Below are 16,637 nucleotides of genomic sequence, written 5' to 3'. Positions count from 1 at the left end.
ATTGTATAATCCTAAACCCACCCTTTTTCAGTCTCATTTAGTTTAGTTCAGTTTAGAGATACAGCACAGAAACAGGCCCTTCGGCCCACTGAGTCCAGGCTGACCAGCGATCCCCACACTCTAATACTACCATACACACACAGTAGGGACAATTTCCAATTTTACCAAAGCCAATTAACCTACAAACCTGTACGTCCGTGAAGTGTGGGAGGAAACCGGCGCATCCAGAGGAAACCCACGAAGGTCACGGGGAGGACGTACAAATCCGTATAGACAGTACCCGTTGTCAGGATCATGCCCAGGCTCTGACGGTGTAAGGCTGCAACTCTAATGCTGCACCACCGTGCTGTCCAGCTGCACATCTTAAATCTTTTCCTGCAATCTTTAGTCACTTTATTCTAACTTTTGTGTGTCATACTTGATGGGTAATAGAACCACAGTAACCATTACCATTTACTCCACAACCATTCATTTCATCCAGCTCCTCAAACAGGCTCATCTCTCTGACCTGATCTTTGCAAGATCCATAAACCTGGCACCAAAGCTGATTATCCAATTGTAAAGCAAAAATCTACAGATCCGAGACTATAATGAAGGATCAAACAATGAAGTAGAAAGTGAAAGTGCTGGAAATACTCAGTAGATCAAGTGGCATCAGTGGAGAGAGAAACAGACCTACATTTCAAGTTGATTACCTGTCTTATTGACCTGAAAAGATAACTCTGTTTCTCTTTCCACATGTGCTTCCTGATTTACTTACTATTTCCAGCAGTACTTTATCCTTTCCTCTCCCTGCTTCCCCATCTCACCCCTCTCCCAGCATCAGCTCATATAAAGCATCATGGGCATTTTCAAATTTAAGGGCACTCCAAAAGAGGCACCCATTGTTCATAGTGAGTTCATAGCTCATTAAATGTGGCGGGACATATAGATAGGTGGTAAAGAAGGCATATGGTATGCTTGCCATCTTTGCTCGAGGATTGAATGTAAGAGTCATGATGCAGCCTTATAGGACCTCGATTACGCCACATTTGGAGTATTGCGTGCAGTTCAGGTCGTCCCATTACAGAGAAGCTTTGGAGTTGGGTGCAGAGGAGGTTTACCAGAATGCTGCCTGGATTAGAGGGTTTCACCTACAGGGAGAGGTTGGGTAGACTTGGATTGTTTTCTCTGGAAAATTGGAAGTTGAAGGAAGACTTGATACAAGTATGTAAAATTATGAGAGGCATAGATAATGTCGACAGTCACAACCTTTCACCTAGGGTGGAAATGTCCAACACTAGAGGGCATAGATCTAAGTTGAGAGGGGGAAAGTTTAGTGGAGATGTGCGGGGCAAAGCATGGTGGGGACCTGGAACGAATCACCAGGAGTAGTGGTGGAGGCAGACACATAGGGGCATTTAAGAGGCTTTTAGATAGGCACAACGAAGTACAGGGAATAGTGGGGTATAGATCATTTGCAGGCAGATGAGATCAGTCCAGCTAGGAATTATGTTTGGCACACTCATTGTGGACCAAAGGGGCTGTTTCTGTGCTGCACTATTCTATGTTCTATGATGTGCCTTATGGAAAATTATTCCTGTTGGGAGAAGAGAATTTCCACAAAACGCTTAATCCTCGTCTGACTTCCTCTACCCACCACAGTAATTCCACATCTACGTTTTTGGATTGTAGAAAATTGAAAATATAGAACAGAGCAAGGATTGACGATCTGTGGTTGAGAGATACCTTGCATGTGCAGTTCTTACAGCCATCTGTCCAATACACAGACTCCCTGTAGACTTTGTCTTTCACCTTGCAGCTCTTCTCACAGTAACACTGATCCAAACTGTTCATCTTCTTCTCGGCATAAGATAACTGGGTATAGATTTACATACAATCATTAGAACGTTTTGCAACTTTTATGTTTCAAATGTGTAATTGTATGCTATGAGGGAAATCAGGGAATCATCCTTCCTGTACAAATACATGTAGATACAATCATTCTATTTAATAACCCTCCGATTGACCTCATCTGCCACAATAAATTGCTCGTTTACATTTAACATATTGAAACAAGACATCATGGAATCTGTGGGAGAGTAAATGAAAATCAGATTCCCACATGACTGACTCTGTGAATAGCTCTCAGAACAGCTGATCACGGAATATTGTCATTCCCAAATCGAGTGACTCCAAAAATTGCTTCAAAATTGATGCAACTCACTTTTATTCAATATTACATTTCCCAAGGCTCGTTTGTAATTGAATGATGTCCATTTTATTGAAGCCTGAGTAATCTAACTTATGTCAATCACAAAGGCTTTGCAAATGCGAAGAAATTATTTCCTATGATGTCTTGGCCAAGAGATAAGGTTTGGCTTAGACAACATGGACCTAGGAAAGTTAAGAGAATCTTCATAGAATCATTGTAATTTGCTGTAAATTATTTCAAATGTAACTGCAAGGAAACAATTTACCAAGAAAGATAATTGAATCATTTATAACAAGGAGTTGAAACCAAAAGCAAGCTGTTCATCGTGTCACCACAGTGTTGTGTTGTCACCAAGGCATGTTTTGTCTTTTTTTTAGTTTGCAATGTTTTTTGAATAAAGTATGGAATATGCTTTTGAGTCTCATTCTGAAAAGAAATGGTAGTCATAGCAAAGATCATGGGAGATACATTTATTCAGATTAATTAATGATGCACCAAAATATCTCCCATCCTGGCTAATATTCTTCCTTAACCAAAATATCAAAAACCTCTTATAATTCAATGTTCTAACACAAAGCTGTAACAAAAAAATATTATCTTATTCTACCACAAAGCTTTCACCATGCACATATACAACAGTATGCTTGAAATTGTTTAATATGTCCAAAACATTGCTATAGGATGCTTTATAAATTATATATTAACCAACTCTTGCAGAAATGAATCATTATTAAGTATTTACCTTTGCTGAGGTTTTGGCTAAAAGATCCTGGAGCTCCATAATCTTTTGCACAAGTCCATGGAAGTCGTTACACGTTGGACAAGCTGAAATGAGAGACCAGAAGTGCTTATAATGTGAAAGTGGAATTCAGGAATTAGAGAAGAAATAAAAGTATGAATGAAAATCAAAAATTCAAGAAGACAGGAAAATGGAAATCAGAAAGATAAGTCGTAAATTAAGGAAATACATTACAGTTTTAATACCGTTTAAATGAAAAAGGTCAATTTTTTAGCTGTAAATCTTTGGCTGACCAGCATGTGATTATCATCCACCATTCAAACTGTTTTCCAGCTTTCAGAAATTAGTGTGCATTCACTCTAATTTCTGTTCCTGATCTGATTTTAAGATGATTTAAATGACTGAAATCTCCTGACCATAAATAAGCACAATTATAGCACATGAAAATGGGTTATCCGGCCCACATGTCTGTGCCAAATATGATGTCACGGTAAACTAATCCCTTCTGCCTGCAATATGACCCAAAGCCCTCCATATCCTGCATATACATGACTCTATCTAAAATCCTTTTAAATGCCACAATCTTCCACCAGCATCACTACCAACATGTTCAATTCTCTCCAATACATTCTCCAATGCTCCAGAGTAAACAATCCAAATTTGTCCTCTCCTTACAGCTAAGATCGAATTCAAGCAAAATCCTTATAAACCTCTTCTGCGCCCTCTAAATGGTCTCCTCGTCGTTCATATAATGGAGTGGCTAGAGCTGCACACAATACTCCAAATGCAGCCTAATCAAAGTTGTATGAAGTTGCAACATGACTTATTGATTCTTGTACTCAATGCCCCATTCAATGAGCTTGTCAAATGTCTTGCTAAAGTCTATGTGGACAATATCCACTGCCCCATCTTCATCAATAACCTTTATCACCTACTTAGAAAACTCAACCGAGTTTGTAAGACATAACTTGCCCCAGACAAAGCCATGCCGACTATCCGTAATCAGCTCATTCTCTTCCACATTCAATTATGAAATATTAGCATTCATTCTGAAACAGAGTGCATTTTACTGCTAAAGCTCTTACGATATGTCGACATTCCTAGTTTTAATAACTATCTAACGAATGGACAAGCCATGATTGCTAGTTTAATAGCACTGCTGGGTTTGGTTCTGATATCCTCTTGATCTAAACATTTCATATTTCACACACACACACACACACATGCATATAGATCTAAAAGAATCATTAAACGTACTTCGATTGAGGTTGGGGCATTGAGTGATATATCCTTGTGGCATCACTAGAATCTGAACATCTTGCATCACACCCTGTAGAGAGAGCAAGCCTCATTATTAATTGTCAATACAACAGACCCTCAACATATTTCTTTGTATTATATACATTATGGAATGTCAGTCTTTATTGCAAAAGGGATAGGGTGTAGTGGCCATTTGGCTTATTTTGTGTGTCATTAATTATGGCATGTGTCTTTACATTTTAGTCTGCCTGTTATTATGTGGGTGGGATTTATGACGTATTCTAGGGCGTGTTTGGAGATCGATTTCTTGCGCAGAAGCTTAGTTTTTTAGTTTAGTTTGGGACTTGCATGAGGAAGGAATACCCTTTGATCATGCGATGTGTAATGGAGACACGAGGAGTTTTCTAACCTTTAAAGTGATATGCTGGAGATTATAGTATACGATCGGAAGAAGGTTGTATACCTTATTGTTTTTCATCAACAATAAATAATCTATTAATCAAAAGACTGCGTATTACGACATTCTCCTTAATCATGTAGTCCACTTAGTGGCCAGAGGGTGTAATCTCTTGAACGATATAAAAATCTGCCGCTACATAGGGTACAAAGGTAGATTGTCTTGCTACAACCTTGCATGTCCTTTATAAAGTCACAATATACTGTCCAGAGCTTAGATGAATGGAAAGTTATCTTACTGAAAATATAACATTCAAAGGGATCTTGACAAAGGATAGCAGATCTTTAGTGAAGATCACGGTTCTGCTTCCAAATGAAACCAAATGACTTTAAATGAAACAAAACTAAATTGTCCTTTTTTCTGGATCAGGGCCAGGTGACAAGTATGTGACTGTGTGGGGTAAGAGGGGCAGAGAGATATGTGAACCTGAGGATGGTGGATGGTGTGATAAGATAATAATGAAAATATGAGATATATCTCTATGAAGATCCCAAACTGGCTCTGAACATAGCAGAGGCAGCCAAGCCCTGCTGCCCAGCAATGCAATGAGCTGAAGAGCAATGGTGCCCAATGCCACCGCATGATGTAAATGACAATGTAACAATGAGGTTGGCAATGATAAATGAACCTTGAGTCACTAATGGTTTGCAAAGTAACAATGAACAGTGAAAGGCCTGGATTGGATGTTTCAACTAGTGGGAGAGTCTAGGACCAGAAGCCATTGCCTCAGAGTAAAATGACAGACCTTTAGAAATGATATGAAGAGGAATATCTTTAGTCAGAGGGTTGTGAATCTGTGGAATTCACTAGCACAGACAGCTGTGGAGGCCAAATAATTGGATGTTTTCAAGGTGGAGTGACATATTCTTGATTAGTAAAGGTGTCAGGGGTTGTGGGGAGAAGGCAGGAGAAAGGGGTTGAGAAGGAAAGATAGATCAGCCATAATTGAATTGACGAGTAGACTTGATGGGCCAAATGGCCTAATTCTGCTCCGAGAACTTATGATCTGAGGATGAATGATGATAAATGAAACACTGTTTTGCAAGAACTACCCATACCATGGAATATGTGATGTGAATCGTTGGAGTTGTCTGACTCAGAAAGCTGTAAATACCAAGTTGTTACATACACTCATAGCTGAGATAAGAGAATAAAGAGATATAGGGATCAGGCAGGAAAGTGGCTTGTGATCAGATTAGCCATGATCTTATTGTGTAGCAGAGGAAGCTCTTGGAACTATGTGGCCCACTCCTGAAATTTCTTATTTTAAGATAGAGCTGAAATTGGACTGCCCCTGTTTCTTTTGTCTTGTACCAAACATCCAAAATGTAAGCCCCTGAAGAGATGTGCATAATTACTAATTTCATCTCAAGTAACAGAAATGTAAATAATTAATAGGGTTTTACAGTGCGGGACAGAATCTCTGGGGGAAAGGTTCAACATGAAGCCACCTGTTTTTCCAGTATAACATCACTATTAGTCCTCAGAAATTTGTCTCAGGATCTTACACAGTCAGAAGTGCATTAATTTCTTCAGCTAATTTTCATCATCTGACCTACATCCCAAAGCAGGTGTCAGAATCTTTTCAAGATTCTGGATTCCTATAACATTCATAAAAATCTGACCAAACAAAAAATCAGATACCAAAATGTGTGGTTTTAACTGCCTGAAATCAATGACTAGCTCATTTCTCTTGATGACATTGAGAGACAGGTTACTCTCCTGGCATGTTACATGTCAATAAATGCTCTATCTCCTTCCTGTACTCGTAATTCAGCCCACCACAGTGATGTCATCTGCGAATTTGTAGATGGTATTAGAGCCAAATTATAGGGATTATAGCAGGAGACTGAGAATGCATCATAGTTGGGCACCTGATTGATTGAGGTCTGGTGGTCAGAAAGTTGAGAATCCAGTGACTGAGGTCGCAGAGTTAGGAGATGAGTTTGAATAGGATTGTGGTGTTGAAGGCAGATCTATAGTCAATAAATAAGAATCTAACATGTCCTTGTTGTCTCGGTGTTCCACCTAGGTGTTCCACCTAGTGTGGGAACCATCACTAACCAAGTTAATTATTTTCAAGGCTGCTCACAGACATGCACAAAACTCCGTTTCCCAGAGGAAGTCTCACAATGAAGAGTCCTGGAGTAAGAAGCAATTGTCTCTGGAAATGTACTTTCAGTTTTAGGATGCGTGATTTCAAACAGATAAACATTGAGTATATTTCCATTCTAATATAATGCCCTGTGAGAATCTGCAAAACCCATTGTGACTGGCTCCAAAGCATTGTAGATGCCCTTGTCTTTGAGGAACGCTATATCCTTTCAGGAAAGCCTCTTCCTTTGCTCAATATACAATTTCAACATTTAATTTAGTCACTGGTATCATTCACCTTCAATTACATAAGGAAACAAAAATATGTATAATATGGTCCAACTCTCTGTACAAAGCTCACTAATTTTATTATGCTATAAAAATGCTGCAGAACTAATCTATATATTACTAAAAGTCTGATCTTGACCACTTCCTGGTGTTCTGTATATTGATTTTAGAAAAAACGCTGCCACTTATGGCTGTGATTTTTGGCCATCTTACTCAGAGTCCCCCTCCGCTGCGCAGGACAAAAGGATTTTTCCCATCAAAGAAAAATAAAAGAGTTATTAGTGATTTGAAGATATGAGACTTGTCTTAGCAGGAAAATCAGAGTAATTTTTAAAGATATGGTCTCCTTTCATTGATTCATTACCAGGATAGTATGGTGCAACACAACTTCGGAATTAAACCGAATTACGGACAGGGTGATGGGTGTGGTGAGAAATGAAGCAGGTATATCAACACTTTTTGGGGGGTTTTTGTTCCTTTTTTTCGTTTTTGTCTTTTTATTTTTTTTAAAGTTTTTACTTACTCTTTGATTACACTCATTTGGTAATTTAGGGGTTCTATTCTTACATAGTCACTTTCTTTTTCACTTTTTTTCTTTCTTGCTCTTTCTCTCTTTTTCTATTTAATCTTTGTTAAAAATTAAAATGGAAGCTGCACATTAAATGTATTATGTCATATGCCGCGGATTATACTTTTGTACACTGCTTCTAATAAAAATATAAATTTAAAAAAATAATAATAGGACAAAAAGGTTGAGATCCTCTCTCCTGAAGGCTATGCCCCTTCCGGAGGGACTGTAAAACCCGGAAGTGTGAAGGTGCCTCAGTTCTCTGCAAGATGGGGGAGCAAGAGGTCACAATTCTCAGTCTGAGCTGTGAATAACACTGAACACATGTATACTAAACTGTGACTGGTTTTACTGACCTGTCAGTGCCCTTAATGTAGTTTGAAAATGTAGTTTGAAAATGCAAAAGTGTGTTTTGGTTTGAAAGTGCTAATGCTGTGTTGCCTTTGGTTTTGAAAGTGCTAAAGCAAGCTGCAATGCCTTTGGTTTTGAAAGTGCTAAAGCTAGCTGTGTTGCCTTGGTTTTGAAAGTATTAAAGCAAGCTGCGTTGCCTTTGGTTTTGAAAGTGCGAAAGCAAGCTGCGTTGCCTTTGGGTTTGAAAGTGCTAAAGCAAGCTGCGTTGCCTTTGGTTTTGAAAACGCTAAAGCAAGCTGCGTTGCCTTTAGTTTTGAAAGTGCTAAAGCGAGCTGCCTTGCCTAATTAGAGCTGCCTTGCCCAATTAGAGCTGCCTTGCCCAATTAGAGCTGCCTTGCCTAAATAGAGCTGCCCTGCACAATTAGAGCTGCATTGCCTTCTGTATAATTAAAAGTCTAACCTTGACCACTTAGTGTTTGCACTTTATATTGATTTTAGAAAAAACGCTACCACCTGTGATTTTTAGCCATCTTAATCAGAGTCCGTCCCCCCCTCCGCATATCAGGTGCCAAGAATTTTTCCCATCGATGAAAAATAAAAGCGTTATTAGTGTTTAAAAAATGTTGAGATTCTCTCTCCAGTCAATCATGCCATGAAGGTCACGCCCCTACTGGTGGGAGGGGAGAGGGACTATATAACCCGGAAGTGTGGGCTTGGCTCAGTCTCTGCAAGATGGGGGAGGGAGAGGTCATGACTCGCTGTATTTAGTGGCCTTGCACCACGCTTGAAGTGGTATGAAACTGCACTTGAATTGGGTGCCCGTGCACCCTGCTTGAAATGAAATTTCAAGGAATAGCCGTGAGTCAACTGCGAGCCCACCAGCCGTGAGTGAGTGAGCTGCCAGCACAACAGGCTTGAGTGACTGAGCCGCCAGCCGGAGAAACCATTCGGCCCACAATGTCCATACTAGCCCTCTGGAAACCAATCCCTTCAGTGCACAACACCCATACTAGCCCCCCCCCCCCCCCCCCACTGGCCACCAATATTGGAATTGGTGGAGAGGTGGAATATTGTGTTGGGGGACCAGCCCTCCCGTGTGATGCTGGGACCCAAAGGGTCCCACTTAGTCTAGTAGAATGATATAATTCATCGTTATTCAGACAGCCAGAATAATGGTGTCACACACAGCCCACAAAATTCCTATTTGTGCATTTACAGCAAAGTAACATATATAGTCACATCCACTCATGTAAAAGACTGCTGTTGAATAATTTAGTTGGCAAGTATTTGAAGATGTTCTGCCCATGCAAGTATCTCGGCAAACCCAGAACTCTGCCCTGAATTGTATAATTGCAGTGTAAATGAAGAACTGCCAGGCAATTAAATATAGTTCTACATGGCTGAAACCTAACTACAGCGTAAAAAGCAGCAGTGTAAATGCAGCTTACTTTTGTGGCATGTATGTCTGAAAAACCTTGTGAATTAATGATGTTCCTTTAGTTGAGAACAGATTAAAAAATGTCAACAGTTTTCAATATTCAGTAATTTTTATACAGATACAATTCAATATAAGGATATACATTTCCAAACAACAAAACCATTGATAAAAATATTATTTTGTATTGCTAAAGAAAATTAATTCCAGATTACGATATTCACCCACCTTGAAAATGCCATGTATATTATTTCTTTGTCCCAACCAAAGTGTTGAGCCAGTGGGAATGTCCAAACACGGCCTTTCAATAAGTCGTTCATAAATCCTGCAGATAGAAAACAAAATGATGATTCTGTTACAGAAGCTATTAATTTATTTTAACTCCCCTTCCCATTCCCACACTGACCTTTCTGCCCTTGGCCTCCTCCATTGCCAGAGTGAGGCCACATGCAAATTGGAGGAGCAGCACCTCGTATTTTGCTTGGGTAGCTTACAACCCAGCGGTATGACCATTGAATTCTCTAATTTAGATAACTTCTACAAACACACCATTCCCCCTTCTCCTCGCTTCCCCCCACCCCCTCTTCCTCCACTCAAAGTTGATTAACCAATTCCACTGTTTGCAATGATGCATCCCTCTTGGGATCACATCGTCCCTGGCTGACAGGCAGTCTATCAGGGACCCTCTCTGCTGAAAGTCTTTTGTTGCCAACTCTGGTTTGTCCTGGCCTTGTCTTGCTTCGAGTTCTCATCCCACAATCAGTCTGAAGAAGGGTCCGTACCAGAAATATCACCTATCCAATTTCTCCACAGATGCTGCCTGACCTGCTGAGTTACTCCGGCATTTTATGTCTATCCTTGTTATAAACTAGCATCTGCAGTTCTTTTTTATTATTATTAATTTAATGGTTCTTGAATCCTACAGCAAATGAAGAATGAGGAAAGAATGGTGTATTTCGTTAAGAATGCATTTTAGCCTCAATGCTCCAGACGCTAAGGATTCTCCAAGAATGTTAAAATTGTATCTTGAGTTGTAAAACCAATTTAGCTTGTTGTCACTTATTCTGGAAATTATCTAAAAGTTGCACTTAAAAATAATTAGTTCACATTATAGCAGTCACCAGGAGAAAAAGAGTATTCATTTTGGACATCTTGCTACAGTTATCCATGGGAGGATCGGAGGATTATATGAGACTGAACAAGCAGTACCATCTGTTATAAAGATGGGGAGAGATGGAAGGGAATACTGGACTTCTGAGCCTATCCCAGAGGAAATTGTTCCTATTGTAGATGATCTCAATCACCAGTGTTTTCTCTGGGAAAATGTTCATGTTCACCCTTGGCCCCAAATCACTCTGGATTCTGCTGTTGTGTATCAGCCAGCACACTCCAAACCATTGGATAAAATGGGATGAGCTCACACAAACATGCTACTCCACAAACATTGCTCCTCATCTGCACTTGGGTGCTAAAACTTACATGTTTTATCGGCTCCAGGCAAGTTCAAATGAGGTCCAAAATTGTGGCCTCAGACCAAAGCTTTAGACAGATATATTTCATTAGAACAGCATCTACTTGTCAATTTTTATACTTCTAACAAAAAATTCTTTAAAAGTAATAAAAAATAAGATTACAGCTAGAACTATATAACTCATAAAGTCATAAATTGCTGGATGGGAATCATCTAACTCATCCTGTCTAAGATAGTGCAGCATTGTCACATGGAGCCACCTTCTGGAATCTCATTTTCATACACTCATAAGTGATAGGAGCAGAATTATGCCATATTGCCCAATAAGTCTATTCCGCCATTCAACTATCTTTCCCTTTCAACCATATTCTCCTGTCTTCTCCCCATAGTTCCTGACACCCTTACTAATCATGAAGCTGTCAACCACTGCCTTAAAAATATTAATTGACGGCATCCACAGCCATCTGTGGCAATGAATTCCATTTTGCTACCATTTCCCCAGAATCTGATATTTTTCCATTACAGGCACATACAATTTCTTTTTTAATGACTCGTGGCTTCTAATTTCCTATACTATCGAAGTAAAACATTCCACTGGCACCAATTACTAAAATAATGTTTTTGTCCAACAACACCAGTCAAAACCTTTGAGACCAAAATAAAATGAATAACTATTATTTGGATTGCTTGAAGTGTATAGTGCCGTGACTCCAGGTCACTGAACTATATGTAAAATGAGTCCTTCCTTTTACTAAAGCCCCTGTCCCATTTTCACGACCTAATTGGCGACCTCTGCCGAGTTTGCCCTTGACTCATACTCGCAGCATGGCCGCCACGAGGTCATAGGAGGTCTTTGTGACTCTTCCTCATGTTCGTGAGTGGTCTCCGCGTACTCGTGGCCTTAAGTAGGTTGCAGTGTTTTTTCCAGCCTGATAAAAAATGTTCACCAGTAAAAAAAAGGTCGGCATGGAAAAAATTGATACTTTTTATTCGTAGGTAGGTCTTAGGGAGGTCGTGGTAGGTCGTGATGGTAGTCGTAGATGGTCGTAGATGGTTGTAGGTCGGTGGCCCGAGAAAAAAAATGCAAACATGACATCATTTTATCATGTGATCATTTTCCACTCGTAGCTAGTCGTAGTTGGTCTTAGGTGTGGAAGACTGAGGTCGAGTGGGGTCGTGGGAGGTCGTAGGAGGTCGTAGACATAGTCGTAGGAGGTCATAGGAGGTCTTTTACTTTGGCGAGTCAACACGGCCTTGACATTTTTTTCAACTCGTCTAAACTCGTGGATTAGGTCGTCCAAGTGGGACAGGCCCTTTATACTCCTTGAGAAGAATTTCTTCCAATCTCCACTGAGCTTCCAATGATTCAATGGCAAACATAGAGGATACATTTTCTTGAGGCTTCGATTCAGCTAATGCTATCTTTAATTAGGGTTGGTGAAACCTCATCCATAAATGTAACCAACCTTCCAATGAATGAAGGAGGAAAAGCTTCAGCTTTTTCAAGTCTTCCCTTGGTTGAAACAATTTTGTGCTTTTTGCACTTTACAGAAGCTTATTTGTTTGTTGTAACATTGGTCAAGTTTTCCAATCCCTTCAAAAACTGACAGCAAAATGCCAAGCTAATAGAAGGAAATTGGTCTCAAATTGCCAGGAACAAAGATGTGCGATCAATTCTTCAAGGGTCTTCAAGTGTTGCCTATTCCTTTTCTCCAGAGGTGTTGCCTGACCAGCTGAGTTACTCCAGCACTTTGTGTCTATCTTCGGTATAAACCAGCATCTGCAGTTCCTTCCTGCCACTAATTCTAATTACTTTCAATGTTCAGATCCACAATGAATCCAAATGTTTGGAGTTGAGCACAACTGGCAGCCTGTATTCATACAGATGTTTTGTGCTTAAAGTCCAAAGATAGAATTCCGTGTTTTATTCAACAGTGGCACAATTGGTAGAGCTGCTGCCTCACAGTGCCAGAGACCCAAATTCAATCCTAATCTCAGGCGCTGTCTATGTAGTTTGTTCATTCTACCTGTGACTGTGTGGGTCTCCTCAGGGTGCTGTAGTTTCCTCCCACATCACACAGACGTGCAGGTTTGTAAGTTAATTGGTTGCTGTAAATTGTCCCTGATGTTTAGGGAGTGGATGCTAAAGTGGGACAACATAGAACTAGTGTGAACGGGTGTTTGATGGTCATCATGGATTCGGTGGGCTGAAGTGCTTGTTTCCATGCTGTATCTTTCAATACAACAATTAATCAATCTGTTACGTTTCTAAACACCACCTCATTATCTGAGCAGCTAGATGAGCTAGGTTTTTGTTTTGGAAAATAAGGCCCAATTTTTTTTAAATCAATAAGAAAGGGATTTTATAATATTTAAGAAATCCCAGCCAAGGGCTGCTAATTAATTTTTTATGCAAGTTTTAAATGCTTTTAATAATTTAAATGTGGCTGTTATCATAAGAGCCACAGAATTCACCAAGCTTACTTCAAAAGTGTGGTCTAAAGGCTCCAAAAATGTGGTCGGCGCGTTGTGACGCACGGGTAGCATTGTGGGTAGCGTGGGATGGGTGCATGGCGAGGCGTGGAGGAGTATGGAGTTGCGCGCGGTATCGCGCGGCGCTCCAGGATTTCATGCTGCACGAAATCTTCACGCGCCACCGGCGTGGCCTGTCACTTACACACGCGGACGTACTGCAGTCGCACGCTGACGTCCTGACCACGTACGTGTAATGCTGGTGATGCATGATTACGTCACCGTGCGTAACCATGCGCCGCTGCGCGCCGCCCACAATGAGAAAATAATTACGCCGCAAGCATCAATGCTTTCAGAGTAATGCCTTCAGGGTAACACCTTAATAAGTATTTTTGAAATATCCTTAGTTAAGGATGTTTCAAAAGTTAACATCCAGGTAAGGATTGCAGATTTTATATACGAAAAGAACACTAGTAACCAAATTAGTTTTGTGTTAAATAACCACCAACAATTTTACTAACACCATTTTTTTTTTAAATTGCAAACTAATTCTTAAGCTGGTTTCAAACCCTCAAACTGCTATAATGGAATACAATTTTGTGTTTGTTGGGAGTATTTCAGAAAGTTTAAAAGTAAATGAATTTTTCCAGCAAACAATAATTTTATCAATGTTTCACTTAACAAATTATGTCAATAACCTGACTAATTCTACTTGCAGAGCAGATAAAATATTTGAAGGCGCATGATGACAGGTGATGACGCGCGCGACCGTCGTTCGTCAGTCACTACCGGCCTGTCGCATAAATGACGGCCAAGTGGGACTGGGCCTTAAACCCCTATCCAACTAAACAAATAGAGCAGCAAAGAATGGGAACCAGGTGTCTTCTGTGTCACATACCATCCAGATTTAGACATATTAGAGTTGAGTTTGTTTAGGTTGGGGATACAGCATGGAAACAAGCCCTCTGGCCCACCAAGTCCGCGCCGACCAGCAATCACCCATTTAATAGTTCTGTTCTACACACGAGAGACAATTTACAGAAGCCAATTAACCTACAAACCAGCATGTCTTTTGAATGTGGGAGAAAACTGGAGCACCCAGAGAAAACCCACATGGTAAAAGGAAGAACATGCAAATTCCGTACAGATAGCACTGGTCGCCAAGATCGAACCCAGGTCTCAAGCGCTGTAAGGCAGCAACTCCACCGCTGTGCCACTGTGCCGCCCTATATTTTGTTTCAGCAATATACTGAGATTCAGGAATCAGAATCCAATGACATCAGTATAAGGGCTGACGAGATGACTTAGAATCAAATCTTTAAGCAACTAAACATGGCTGAGAAATCTGCTTCTGCCCACTTTTTTAAATAAAGAGAAGTAAAGGTACAGAATGTACTATTTCTTGCAAGAGCGATGATGTCAGTGGCATAATCTTTGCATAGTTATTTTGTGAATAGTTTGGTACATGTTGTGGAGATGAACTAATTGACGTGAGACCTTGACTGTTCTTGTTGGAACAATCTGAACTTTTCCTTCAATTTCAGTTCAACGAAAAATTGTCTATTTCAGAGGGAAATGCATAATCTGCAATAGTAGCATCCATGTTAAAACAAAAAAATGCATTCTACATTGGAAAATTGAACAATCTACAAATTTGCCTCCAATGGAAATGGACCATTCCTGGGATTTGGTGCAGGGAAAAACTCTTGCTGTGAACGCAGAATGGATATTATAGTCACATTTAACTTTGCTCATTTGTCCCTTAGTGATTAAGAAGATCACTTACTTGTTACAGTCGACATATAAAATCAAGTGGGATGCACTGATGACTAAGGCAACTCGATGCCACTGGCCATCAGCCAAGGCATACGGGAACACCTCTGTGTGAGACTGATGGCTCCCAGATCGATAATGAAAACGCACTTCATTCCGATGGCCACTGCTCTCCACTTCCAGGTATCTAGAGAAAAAGAGGATTCTTAGTTCCACAAAGGACGGATATAAGAAGTAGAAGGAAAATGAAGCCACATTGCTCCTCGGGCAATCAAATCCACGTTGCTATTCAATACGCATGTCACTTGATTCAGTATCCAAAAGACAACATCATCAACATTTAATATACAATACAATGCAATACAATACAATTTATTTGTTGTCATTTGAACCCAGAGGTTCAAACAAAATTTGGTTTCATACAGTCATACAAACAAGAAGAAGAACCAAGACACAACACAATTTACACGAACATCCATCACAGTGAATCTCCTCCTCACTGTGATGGAAGGCAAAGTCTTATCTTAATACACTCAGTGACCGACATCTACAACCACTAAGGTTGTCCCAAAGGTTTGCAACTGTCTACACAGAAATTCCTCCATACACCGGGCGGTATGGTGGCGTTGCGGTAGAGCTACTGCCTTACAGCGCCAGAAATCCGGGCTCGATCCTGAGTATGGGTGCTTGTCTGTATGGAGTTTGTACGTTCTCCCCGTGACCTGCATGGGTTTTCTCCGGGACTTTTGGTTTCCTCCCACACTCCAAAAGAAGTACGGGTTTGTAAGTTAATTGGCTTGTTATCATTGTATAAATGTAAAATTGTCCCCAGTGTGTGTAGGGTAGTGTTAATGTGCGGACACGTTGGCCGAAGGGCCTGTATCCACACGGTATCTCTAAACTAAACTAAACTAAACTATATTAATCTGTAAAAGCCCTATCCCCCTATTCTGAGATACTGTCCCCTAGTTGTGAATACCACAGTCCGTCAGCATCTATCCTGTCAATCTATCTAGGAACTTAACAATCTCTGAACATATGTCATCATGTAGAATTTATTCATGGTGTGAACATCATTTTTGTAACACATAATTAACTAAAATTCCTCAACTACCATTAGCTTTTTTCAGTACTTCAATATTCCATACTTTGTTAAAAAAATATCTTTGTTTGCATCACCAATTCAATAATCTTAACTGCCTAGCTTTTATCCCAATTGCTCAACGATAAGATCAAAATAAAAGGTTAATATAATGTTTGTTGTATCCTTTTCTGGAAATGGAAACCATAGAATCATGGAGTCATACAGCACGGAAACAGGCCCTTCAGCCCAACTTGCCAATACTGACCAAAATGCCCCATCTACACTAGTCCCATCTGCCTGGAATTTGGCTCATATCCCTCTAAACCTTTCCTATCCATGTATCTAATAATAATAATAATAAACTTTATTACGGACTCAAGGCCCAGACAAGGGGCAACATTACATAAAAAATGCATTGCATATTAAATATCATAAAATACATATAAAATCT

At 40.0% G+C, this 16,637-nt stretch overlaps 1 protein-coding gene across 1 annotated transcript in view; it reads right to left on the bottom strand.

Moving 5' to 3' along the window:
* Positions 1-16,637, bottom strand: part of nell2 (neural EGFL like 2) — a 257,810-nt gene that overhangs the window by 173,049 nt on the left and 68,124 nt on the right. Inside the window, exons 4-8 of the mRNA XM_033038138.1 lie at positions 15,116-15,289; positions 9,615-9,711; positions 4,191-4,263; positions 2,937-3,019; positions 1,729-1,857 (exon numbers count right to left, since the gene is read on the bottom strand). Coding sequence (XP_032894029.1) covers positions 1,729-1,857; positions 2,937-3,019; positions 4,191-4,263; positions 9,615-9,711; positions 15,116-15,289 — 556 coding nt within the window. The remainder of the gene's footprint in view (positions 1-1,728; positions 1,858-2,936; positions 3,020-4,190; positions 4,264-9,614; positions 9,712-15,115; positions 15,290-16,637) is intronic.

This window comes from Amblyraja radiata, chromosome 19 (genome assembly GCF_010909765.2).
Source record: "Amblyraja radiata isolate CabotCenter1 chromosome 19, sAmbRad1.1.pri, whole genome shotgun sequence".
Taxonomy (NCBI): Eukaryota; Metazoa; Chordata; class Chondrichthyes; order Rajiformes; family Rajidae; genus Amblyraja; species Amblyraja radiata.
The sequence above is the reverse complement of the archived record's forward strand: the minus strand, read 5'-3'. Positions and strand labels throughout refer to the sequence as shown.